Source organism: Seriola aureovittata, chromosome 22, assembly GCF_021018895.1.
Source record: "Seriola aureovittata isolate HTS-2021-v1 ecotype China chromosome 22, ASM2101889v1, whole genome shotgun sequence".
Classification (NCBI taxonomy): domain Eukaryota; kingdom Metazoa; phylum Chordata; class Actinopteri; order Carangiformes; family Carangidae; genus Seriola; species Seriola aureovittata.
In genome coordinates, this window is record NC_079385.1 from 13,846,618 (window position 1) to 13,859,133 (window position 12,516).

Consider the following 12,516-nt stretch of genomic DNA (forward strand, 5'->3'; position numbering starts at 1 on the left):
TTGCCGGATGCATCATCTCATAGGAGGTCAGACAGGGGTCACACATCTATCGAACATGGCTTGATATCCAAAGAGGAGTCAGAGACATTCAGTTGAGCGGTCAGTTGGAAAAATGTGTTCATTGCTTTGTTTCTTTTTGCAGAAGGGATTAAAACTGGATTAGAAAATCAATAGTCGATAAAAAATAATTAGTAGATAGTGTGACTTTTAAGTGGCATGACCGTGTCAGAAGGTCCACCACTTTGATCTAGGCTGAAATAGCTTAACAACTATTTGATGGATTGCCATGAAATTTTGTGCAGACATTCATGGTTCCCAGAGGATGAATTGCGCTGACTGATTTGTGGTTTTGAGTGGAATATCACAACAACCATGGGATGCAATGAAATTTTGTACCATTTTGACATTCATCTCCTGTTCAGGATGAATTGTAATAACTCTAGTGGTGCCTTAACTTTTCATCTAGCATCACAATTAGTTCAAAATTTAAATTTGTCCAATACTTTGGTTCATGACTAAATACCTGCAAAACTGAACACATTTCCATCTGCCTCAGCTGTACTATGTGTAGTAATTAGGAATGTAGCATGCTAACACGCAAAACTAAGATGGAACATGGTGAACATTATACCAACTTAGCATAAGCATGTTACCATTGCCAATGTGAACATGATAGCATGCTTATGTTAGCATTCAGCTCAAAGCAACGCTGTGCTGACAGATTGGCAGTTGCTGCAGTTTTCTTGTGTTACATTTGGTAATATTTAAGGCAGAGGCAGACAGGTCTTGAAAATTGTTTGTCTTCTCTGGTGAAATACTACATGTACCAAACCATCTGACACTCCAACAAAAACTTTGTCTTCGTCTGACTTTGATTTAATGATCAGAACCTTTTTCCTGTTAAATTTGTCTTCTTGGAACGAAATGGGAAATGGACATCTGGAAAAGTCCAGATGATACACAGATAGCGATATGCTGTCACTAACCAGTGACTATTGTCAGTGTCTTGATATTAGATGAAGCCAGAGTCTAGGAACATAAATAGTGGCTGGGAAATGAAGATGAAGCTGTAGATCAAGAAGTTTGGGAAATGTGGTTACACATGAGGCAGAAACATTTATCACAGCCACCTGTTACAGATGTGAGAGTTTACTACTGTCCATGTAGTTAAACCAAGCGCCATATTTTGTCACCAGTCATTCCATTTAGACATAAAGCATCCATCAAATGACAACATTGACAAGTACAAAAGCAAAAACATAATTTTGTAATAAGGAAACAAGATTTTGTAAGTAAAAAAAAAAAAAAAAAAAATTGAACAGGACAGCAAGGACCCTTCATGTCCAATCACCTCAAATCTCCCCTGAAGCTGACTTCCTGTCACTGGATGCCTGTTTCACCCTGAGGTCCTCCTTCGCTGGGTCATAACTTCTCCTCCTGACAGAATAGCTTTCACTAATAGTAATGTGATCAGTCATTGCACAGAGGGGACTGAGGATGCCCCTGTCCCAAGTGAGACATCATATCACACACACTCGGCATCACTCCTCTTTCACTGAGTCAACAAGGCGCAGCCATGGCTACCATCACGAAGGAGGAAAATGTGATGCGAGAAATCAGGTGTGTGTGTGTGTGTGTGTGTGTGTGTGTGTGTGTGGGGGGTTTGTGTGTGTTTGTGTGGGTTTTTGTGTGTGTGTGTGGGGGGTTTGTGTGTGTGGTGACCTAAAAAAGCTGTGTGTTATTTCTGGTGATGACCAGTCAAAGAGGAGGGTGTCCAACAGCAACTATGAATTTGTAAAGACAAGAAAAATCTAGAAAGATGATTTAAATCAGCCTTAAAGGAATAGTTTAGGGAAATTTGCTGATATTTATGGGTAAATCAATACCACTCTCACACCTGTAATCAACTTAAAACCACTGCTAGCAGCTGATTAGCTCATCTTAGCATAAAAACTGGATCACTCGGTTAGGCTGTTTCCCCCATGTTTGTAGTCTTTATACCAAACTAAATTAACCTAATGCTAGCAGTAGTTTCATATTTAACTACAGACATGAGAGCAAAGTTAGCTGTTACCCCCTTTTCCCGCGTTAATTAGCCTAAGCTAACCTGCTGCTGGCTCAAGCTTCATATTTAATGTATACATTGGAGGTCTCTGCAAGAAATGCATATATCCCAAAATTTTGTAGCTTTACCTTTTAACATAAGCTTAAACACAGTTTCCTCAAAAGACACTAAACTCCAACTACAGTGTGTTAATCTAAATCACACCCAAATCTCCTGTTTTTCCATCTTCCATCTCTTCTCTTGGATCTGACAATGAAGGATGGATCTGTGTCAGCTTATGTGGAGATAAAACACATGTCCCATCATCTTTGCCAAGAAGACACTGTGCGGGGGAGATGCCGATTAAACTTTAAACTCGGGAATCATTTGTTGCCAGGGTAACGCACTCGCCCAGAAGAATTAATAAATGATTACGGTATAATGCAAGATTTTTGCATGAATGCAGTTTCTTGAATTTTAGTGAAGGCTCAGCAGTATATACCTCAATTTGTTTCGTCCTGCAAGATACTGAAAAATATGAGAGGATGTGACAGTGACATTTTAAACTTTTCAGACAGGAGTCAGATTTGACAGATGCTTCACCATATTGTATCATTTCGTGCAGCTTAGACTGCTCTCTGAATGCTTACAACCTGCATTTTTCCACTGATGTCAGCATTAAGAAAAGTAGCCATGAAAAAAAACAAAGATAATCACAAATGCAGGAGTTGGCTAAAAGAAAACACTGTGTCATCTTTACTTGACTTTAAAGTGTAATTTGATGTGAAAAATGGCCATGGGTACATTTGAAATGTTATTTGAATAAAATGCAAAGGCTTTTGCCCTGTAAATGTGTTTTTAATGAACTGCTGTATTTTTAGGAAATGAAACCTTATTAGCCTCTCCTTCCTAATTGGAGAGGAAAGCTGGTAGAAACTGATTATTAATAGCTTACTGGATAATCTTAATATTAAAGATTTGTGGTGTTTATAGTTTTTTAAAGAGCAACCAATACTAAAGACTGTTTTTGTCTGGTAGTGTGAATGAAAAGCCAAAAGGTATGTGTTTAAAATTTATAAAATAATAAAAATATACTGAGTATTCATCTCCCCTGTTTTGTCCTCTATGTGCAGATCCCAGCGAAAGACCACACTTAAGATGTGCACTCACTAGTTGGGAAAACAACAGCCTTGTGGCTTGGTTGTGACGAGTCGGCGTGGAGACGGCAAAGGGGTTGCTAGGCAACGGCAGCCGGGCAATTCCCTGTACAGGTGGGTTGGGTCGGGAGCTGGCGATAGTGGCCGCACCTGCTGCCTGACACACACACACACACACACAACACACACACACACACACGCACACACACACTCCTAATTCACTCAGAAACACAACCTTTATATCAACCCCCCTGTCGCTGCCTGTTATACACACACACACACACACACACACACACACACACACACACACACACACACACACTTACACTCTTGATTTGACCTCTTTTGCTGCTCTTTTCTTGAAACATGACCTGAAGCAAACTGTAACTTAGTGGTCAACAGGTTAAAATGAAAGTGCAGTGAACCGCATAACTGAGAACCACACAACCTTTACAGAAGGTTGAATCTAAAATGCCCAACAGAAACATTTTTACAGCATCTATGTCCAATTGAAAGTGGTTTTTAACCAGCTTTTTGATTAATTTCAGCCTTTTTGCTTATTGTGATTGATACAAACACAATCAGTGTGCATAATAACAAATATAGAAACAGAATATAAAGCCTTTTCCTTCTTAGTATACTGTTGCTAAATACTTAAACCTATATTGATTGATTGGCAAATGTTTTAGCAAACTGTTGCCTATTAAACATCCAGCAGTACAATATTCTCTCCCCTTTTAGCTTCTACTCTCCACTCCTGAAGGAAATATCTGGCTCTTTAGCTGCTTAAAGCTTCTCTACAATCACCAGCTAGATGCTACCTTTGTCTGTCTACTGTTGGGTGTGGGGCAGGCTCCATACAGAGGATCAAAATTGTGGGCTGTAAAACCAAAACAATGAGCTGAAAGACACTAAAATGTGACAGAGCAGAGAGCAACTGTAGAGTTTGGTGATAATTATTGGTCCTTTTGTCTCTACAAACGACTCCTTTCACATTACATCAATACAATAAATCATCTGATTTATTGTTGACATGAATAGATTCATTATATCAGCTTTAAAAGGAGCTTTGTTAGTTTTGCTATTGCTACATAGCCAGTGCTGGCATTTACAGCTGTTTTCTTACCAGTCTAGAAGAAATTTTGTGAGTTCAGCATCAAACTTCATTCCTTTACTCACCAAGAGCTGTCTCCAGTGGTGCAAAGCAATACCAGTGTTAGCTCTTGTCTGTATTGTGTCTTTTCTTCTACTGAAGTAAGCATGCTAACCAGCTAGCCCTAGCCCGTCTCGTCACTTTCCAATAGCAACTCACTGTAGCCTCCAATCTGCCCTGAAGATGTGATGCTGTTCAGAGGGTGTATTTAACTTGTTGTATTATTAAGACAATGATGGCTGCAGCTCTTGTCAAACGACATCACCACCACCTGCTCCCAGCAAGAAACCATGTTCAGCGGCAGAGAAAACCTACAAATAGCCTCTTTTAAGGATAAACACTACATGAAACAACACTGTGTGTCATAATCTGATCATTAATTGGAAATGGATGTATTTAGTCAAACTGCATTTGCTGTTTTTGAGAGGCCTCTGTAAAACAAAACTAATCCCTGTGAAGAATCCCATATAATCCTATTTAAGAGAGTGTTGCATTTGCTTCCCTGGTTCGAAAACAGAAGCAGCATGAGGGATTGGTGTTGGATTTTTTTTGTACGTGACAACACATGGTGCCTTTTTTTTTTGTTCCAGGAAATGTCTTCAGAATCCATCGCAAATTCAAAACAGGCTGATGGATTTTTTTTGTATTAATCAACTTATGATTTCCTGCCTTGCATGTCTTCATCTGAATCTTTCTATCTTTATATCTCTACATTGTGAACTTCGAAATCATCTCTCCTTTTTCTGTCCGGCTGACAGTCTAACCTGCACTGCCTCGACACTGTTGCTCTGTAAATATACTACTACCCCCCACCCCCCCACCCCCCCACCCACCTCTGAGCCCTGCCCGAGAGGAGGTCCCAGAGGAGCCGCTTTTGTATGAGTTATAGTGAAACCTGAGTTAGGGGAACATGGACAGCTATTTGCACAGTAAATCTATTTGTGTGATTCATCTGACAGCAGGTGAGCAGCACTTTTGCCTTGTTTGTCTGCTCTGACCCTTCCTTGCCTCTACAGACATACACAAACAAGTAGATACAAATTTCACTCAGAAATAATAACTTTGGGGTTCCATAATAATAGAAGAGCTCTGAGGAAATTAGGCAGGGATTAGTTTTATATCTGACAAGAGGCTTTGGAGAGAAACTCATTAGAAAGTACAGTATATTCTTCTGGTATTTACCTTGCTGATTGTCCCAGCACAGGAAATGTCACTTCATATTAAGTTTGCCACAGCCCTCGGAGCAAGCAGAATTTATTATATCATTTCTGCATAAGCGGATGCACTGCAATGATGCAAAATTAAATGAGGGCTTATAACGATATACATAATAAAACCTAAATTTTTCTCATGATGATTCACTGAGTCTGACATGGACAACAGTTACTTGGAGGGCCTGGAAAACGCTTTCAGCAACATGTGACCAGACACAAATAAACCTGTCCTCATGCGCACTCACAAGTCCCACCTGGTTTGTGATGCGTCTTTATCAAGGATGCAGAGGAGGGAGAACAAAGCCCAGCAAAAGTCAGCTTTGGCAGGTTTCATTAGAGCTATGCATGTGAAGGAGGCACATTTATGCTCCAAACTAAGAAATAATCTGTTGATGCAGGATTTTGACTAGAGAAATAAAATTAATTCTAAGGAAACAAAACAAAACGAAGCATTCTTATTCATATTGGTTGTCATTTGCATTGTGGTGATCATCAGCTGGAGGTCGTATAAGGTTGATAAAGAGAGACCTGCCCATTAGTCTGAATTAAAACTAGACAGTAGCTACACAGGAAGGTGGCTGCATGGTATTGAGAGGTGCCGAGGCGGTTTTTGTGTCAAGTGTCCGGTGCTTGATAAGAGAGAAAACGTGCGTAATGTGTGGTGCTGTGGGTGGAGAGGGCGCCCGGAAACACATTTGTGAGTCAGGAACACAAACACAAAAAAACGCACACTGTAAAAAAAAAAAAAAAGAAAAAAAAAAAAAGAAATACGACTAACTAATCCACGCTTCAAATAGTTTCACCTAGTGTCATTTTAGTGTATTTTATAGGATCTATTTTTTTCCACTTTTGAGAGGATTTTCACATAAATATTGGTCTGGATCTCTATTGAAATGAGGCAGAATACAGCATCAGGGTCACTCCAGAGCCATTTAGAAAATTATGCTTAATTAAAGTTTAAAAAAAAAAAAAAAAAAAAAAAAAAAGAATTTCAAACGCACAGAATATGAGCTGATCTCACCCACTTCAACTCACTTTCCCACGTGTGTAACAGTAAAGAACCTGACTGCTAAACGCTGGGTACGATGTTTTTTGCAGTGTGCGGAGTGGCACCGCTCCGCCGGCCAAGCTGAAGATCTAAAGGCGCCCTCCCCTTTTCTCCTTTTATTTTTTGACACACGCCATAGATCTGTGCTAATAGCCTATCGCAGTTTGAGGTACACACTCAACAGTCACACATACTCATATACACGCGCGCGCGCGCGCACACACACACACACACACACACACACAGAGTCGCTGAACCAAAAATAAGCACACTCCTCAACTCGACCGGTGGGGGGGGGCATACCAGATGAGATTTGTTTCCAAACGCGCACCGATGGCGGTGTGAGGCGTTTGGCTGAGAAGTACGCACGGCGCGGTGGGATTGTGGAGCTTTTTTTTTTTCTTTTGTTCATCTTCTCTCTGTCTGGATCCTGGTCGAGGGGAAATAAACAAAGCCATGGATTACTCAATCTGCCTACTTTTACTCCTGTCAACCGTTTCGTCTGTGTCCACCGGACAATTCCCATCAGCGCAGATGTGAGTACAGCTTCAAAAACAGCCTGTTGGCTTCTGAAAGTCGTGGATAATACGCTGTGTGTAGGAGAAATAACAGCCTGCTGTCATTTTTTACAGTCAGGATTTAACTTTTTAACAGTCTCAGCTGTAAAAATATATTAAAAGTAGCATTCAATAAGATTTACAATCCGTTTTAACTTTGTGAGTTGCAGTTGGTGGAACATGAGGGTTCCAGCAGAATGTGCTTCCTCCTTGCCAATTGATGATGATAATGATGATTGCATATTACTTTGGATACAACTTCACCTGGTCAAACATGATATTTAAAGCTGCTGTGCATTTGTTGCCAGCTTGCAGTGCTGTGACATGAGGCTTGCTGTTACATGAATCAGTCACCAGGAAGGTAGACTGTGGTCTGAATGTGGCTCAGAGGTTCCCAAACTTTTCCCCTTAGCATACCCACAGGACCCACATTTGAGAGCATTTGTGTGGATGAATCTGATTTATTTTTACACCACAGGGCAGTTGATAATGTGGCCGGAGAGGTAGCACTTGGGGAAGTTGAACCTCTGGTCAGAAATTTTGAAATAAGAGAGAGTGCAAACAAGTGTGTCTCATTTTGCTGCAGACCATGTGGGACACTCTTCTTGTCAGCCAGGCTCCTTTGGAAAAACTAGCGTTTTTATAAGACTCAAACTCAGAGCTAACCATATGGTTTCTCAGTAGGTGCTTGTCTGCCAGTTTGCTCTGAAGTGTGCTCAGTTGTCACATATTGTGCAATAATCCATCTCCCTATAAATTTAACTGCACTTATTATTTCCAACACACAGGCCAGAAGTTCAGGTTTTCTCTATTATTCACTGCAAAAGTCCCAGTAGTCTTGGCTCCATTTACAGTCTGAGCTGAAGACTCCACTGATCCTGCAGGATGGTGACGACTTGGGCCATGAACTAGTGTGATAAACTGGAGATAACACTAGCTCGGTGGAGTCTGTCTAAATTTGACTCCCAACCTCTATATTTGCAGGGCAGCATTAATAGATGTAACAGATGATATGCCCACGGTCACAGGAATACAGTTCCCAAATTAAACGAACACATAGGTGTGTGAGCCTGTTCAGCCTCCGTGCTGCACCTCACACTTAATCAACAGGTTTAAGACTTTCCAGATGGTTCCAACGCAGGCAAGACTACAGCGTTTTTGGTTTTGAAGTCAGCCCAAGTACGGTCCTCCAGAGGGGTGGTGAGCCATGATGGCACTCAGCCTAATGGTGGAGTACAGTGATGTCAGACTAGCAGAGTGGCCTGCCCACTCCCTATATTTCATGGGCACTAAGTGGATTGATCTGTGGGTTGTGTACATGATATTCACACAGGCTTTGGCGAGCTGCAGACCCACTTTCATTGACAGTTGACTTGCTGTGTGGAACTGGCAGTCTGGCAGGAAAAACAATAACAAAACTCACAACAAGACTGGCAGGAGTTCTTCGTTAGGATTTGGAAAACTTTTAATTTAGGAGAAAAGACGATGCCAGTATCAGTCATGTTACATAGTCTGTATTTTGACATCTGCTTCTTAGGCATCAGTTGTAATCACAGCTGCTTCATTTAAAAGTTTTGCAAAAACCGGGCAAAAATGTTGCCGTCACTCACAGCGTCTCGTTTTTTTAACTGCAGCCAGTCTTTGTCTTGGTGTGCTCATGTGGTGATGGTGATGTTGAGTGACAAGCTTCAGGCCGAGTCCTCAAGGTGAAAGTCAGACAGAAACAGAGAAACTAGAAGGGCAAGGATGGAGAGACAGACCGAGCGTGTTTTGCTCGAGGAAATTCAGAAACATGGATGATTTAAAACAGACATTTACATAGAGTATGTGTAATCTGGCTTTGCCATGTAGTTTCTTTCTCTTTCTCTCACCTCCCTGTCTCATGGCTTGAAGTGTGACTGTATCTCTGGGCTCCATCTCTAACCTCACATGCCAGCATCTGTCTGCTTCAGATGTTCATGTCCCCTCTCTTTCCCTCAGCCCTCCCTTGCATCCCCTCTCACTCTCTTTCTCGTGCCTCTCCCTTTCCGTCTTGTTCATTCCATGTCCATCTTCTTTCCGTCCGGCTCCCTATGTCTCTTTATCTCTCTCTCCTCTCCTCTGTTCCTTGTTGCCTGAAGGCAAATGATTAACATCATAGAATCTGAATTGCAAAGTCTGATGTCATAGACTATGCCCCAGAGATCCTGGCGCCAGCTAACACACTGAGAGATCAGGGGAGATAAAAAGAAAAGATAGAGATGGAGAGAAAAAGAGACGGCAAGAAAATCCAGACTTGGCCTTGTTGATCCCGTATGTTTACTCTATAGCAACTCTGCTGCATGGATTCTGCATGGGTACAGTTTACTGTTAACAACATCTGAGCCACAATCCTGAGACATGTCCAAATCTTTGTGTGAGCACTTCCTGATGCATTGTGCTGAATTCAAACATTCAACCCAAGATGTCATCACCTGAGTCACCAACAGATATCTATTGTCTCCATCCTCCCTCTTTGTCCATGGTTTCTGTGGACAAGGATGCTCAGTTTCTTCCACTCCCACTTTTTTTTTTTTTTTTTTAAAGCTAACTAGATTTCATGCTCAACCAGCTAAAGAGCCATGCTTCTTGTGTTTGCGACCTCATCTCTGGCGATCAGTGGACATAATGTGAGGAGGCACTTCATCTGGACAGAGAGCAACATGGGCGGCTGTGAGCAGGAAGAGTATAAAGATACATACTCACAATGCACTCTGTTAGGTACATGTCGTCAACACTGTCCTCTACTAAATCCTATACCTTTTTATGAAGGTTGTAATGTTCAGTTTTTGTTGTTGTTGTTTCAGAGAGGTGTTGATGAAATTTTATGATAATTTTAGAGGCTGCAGTTTGTGCAGTTTTTTTGGTGCTGTTAAACTGTGTTGCATTATAGAAAGAGGTGTGTCTATTGTTTAGACTACCTTCATTGATTTGAATGGGGTGGACGAAATAATAGGAACAAACTGATATTTTTACACTTGAAGATTGTAGAGGTGCTGGTAGGCTGGTTTTGTTGCCTTTGAACAGGGCCAGGCTAGCTGTTTCTAAGCTAAACTAACCAGCTGCTGAGTCCAGCTTCATACCGTATTTATCAGATATGAGAGTGGTATCATCATCTCTTCTAACTCTTAGCAACAAAATGAATTGGCATATTTCCCAAGACTATTGCTTTTTTTTTCTTAAAACAAGTGAAAAAAAACCTACCTCCAGAGTTGGGCTGTTTACAATCCACCTTTGAGAATTTACTTGACCCAGGTTTAATTTCATTAACAAAAAGTTTGGTCTTCTGCCTGACTTTGTTTCATAGGATGTTTTGTGCCTGTCTTGACACTTGTTTCGCCTCAGTGACCTGACACTGACAGTGGCCTGTAATGAATCTGGCTCAGTTCCCACTTGAAGCCACCCACATGCATCTTATTTCATGACCAAGCTCCCTCTGGCTCCTGTATGCCTGGACTCATTGCTACTGCACATTTGAGTAATAAAATGTAATATATTGCAACAATAAAAACTCTGTCAAATATAGAGATGAAGAAGATAACCATGACTCTAATCTGCCCCGCTGTGATCACACAAACACTGTAGTCATGATTTAAAAGTTGGCTTGCAGCACTGAAAACTTGGTAAATGCTTTTACATCCACATTTGCTTTACGTCATTGTGATGTCAGATGATTTGAACCTGAAAATGTGGCTGTTTCCCTGGAAAATTACACTGGCCACACTCACAGTGTCCAACACATTAGTCTTTGGTTATTATTTTTACAAAGTGAGTTTTATTTTTGTCAATGAAAAAAGCTCCAGGCTTTGTTTCCTGATTGAATCACAGAGCCTTGTTCTCTTGTGCCTTGATTTGGGACAGACGGAGGGATTAACAATGTCTCATCTAATATGATCAAGGGAATGAAAAAAGTTTTGTTTTTGTTTTGTTTTTTGTTTTGTTTTTGTTTTGTTTTTTTAGTTCATAACTTGGATTTCCCTTAAATTTTTATTCCAGTGCCAAAGATCTATCTTGTACTATGACAATGAAAATCCAGGGAAGTTCGAAGAGGATGAATCAAATGTAATGAGCAGATGGAAATGATCAGCTCAGGGCTGTCTAAGGTTTCCTTGGCTGAGATTTGCAACTCTTCGCCACAGGGGGGTTGGTGCTAGCAGGTATATTTCAGGAAGCATGCTCTTGCCTAGAGTCAAGCAGCTGGTGGGTTGTATCTGTTACACATACACACACACACACACACACACGCAAAAGTGCAAGATCTGTGCCCATGGATAATGTTTGCTCTCTGCTCTCACATCATTTTCTTTCCCTCTCTCGCACTTTTTCTCAAACCTTTCCCTCTTTTTCTCACTAATTTTCTCTCCTACTCAATCCCCTTTTCCTCCGTTGTTACTCTGGCTATATTTAGACAAGCCTTTGTCCGTGGGGAAGGGGCGTTGAGTGTCCTGACTCAGATGTAGCTAAAGATACAAGACAGAGGGCTGTAGAGTGGCTGGGGGCTTCCCATAAATCTCCCCCTGGCCTCTCCACTGACATTTTGTGGACCCCTTTGCTTATGTGTGGCCTCTGGGGGTTTCTTTAGTGTCTGGTTTAACTTTCTCATCCCAAGTTCCTTTTCGGCAAAACGTGAAGCATGTGTGAAAAGAAGGTCGGGGAGTAAAGAATCAACCCGGGTGTTGTACTACTTCCACATAATCCTTTGCCACATGGAAATTCCCAAGAATTTTCCATTACAGCGTTGCCAGGGCAACCTTGGGAATAGGAAACAGCTGTTTGGATGAGAGCCGTGTCTAGTACAGGAAGCACATCTGTATACAATAATAAAAAGCATAGGGAGTGTAGTTTTAAGGCTCTCCTTCCTTGTTTTGAGTTTTATTTATTTATAAGCCTTTATCACAAGTGCATATGTCTGACAGGGCGTTTCAGAGAAAGGGCTCTACCAAACTAATCAATAGTAAAGTAATACGACACAACACTGTAAAACACAAGATCACAAGATACAGAAGAGCAATTAGAATAGATTCAGGAGGTCTCATCTTGCCAGTTGTCACACAATGTTTTTGTGGCTGTCATCTTTTTTCTTTTAAGTTCATGTGCAAATATTTGTCTGTGGGTTGAGAAAATATTGCCACCATTAGGGCTCATGAAGACTTTTTTTATAACCTGCTGAATACACCAAAAATGTCTCATCAAGCAATAACAATAAGGTGCAGCTGTCATGAACAGAATAAAACAAAATAGTATTGTTAAAAATATTCACTCAAACTTTTTATGTCAACAGACTATATCCATCTGACAAAAGAAATGCTGCCCAAGAATAGCTTG

General features: G+C 41.0%; 1 protein-coding gene across 1 annotated transcript in view; it reads left to right on the plus strand.

Annotated features, from left to right (window-relative positions):
• The first annotated feature begins 6,614 nt into the window (after nt 1-6,614).
• Nucleotides 6,615-12,516, plus strand: part of cacna2d1a (calcium channel, voltage-dependent, alpha 2/delta subunit 1a) — a 91,694-nt gene continuing 85,792 nt past the window's right edge. Inside the window, exon 1 of the mRNA XM_056367173.1 lies at nt 6,615-7,152. Within this exon, the coding sequence (XP_056223148.1) occupies nt 7,073-7,152 (80 nt within the window). The 5' untranslated portion in view covers nt 6,615-7,072. The remainder of the gene's footprint in view (nt 7,153-12,516) is intronic.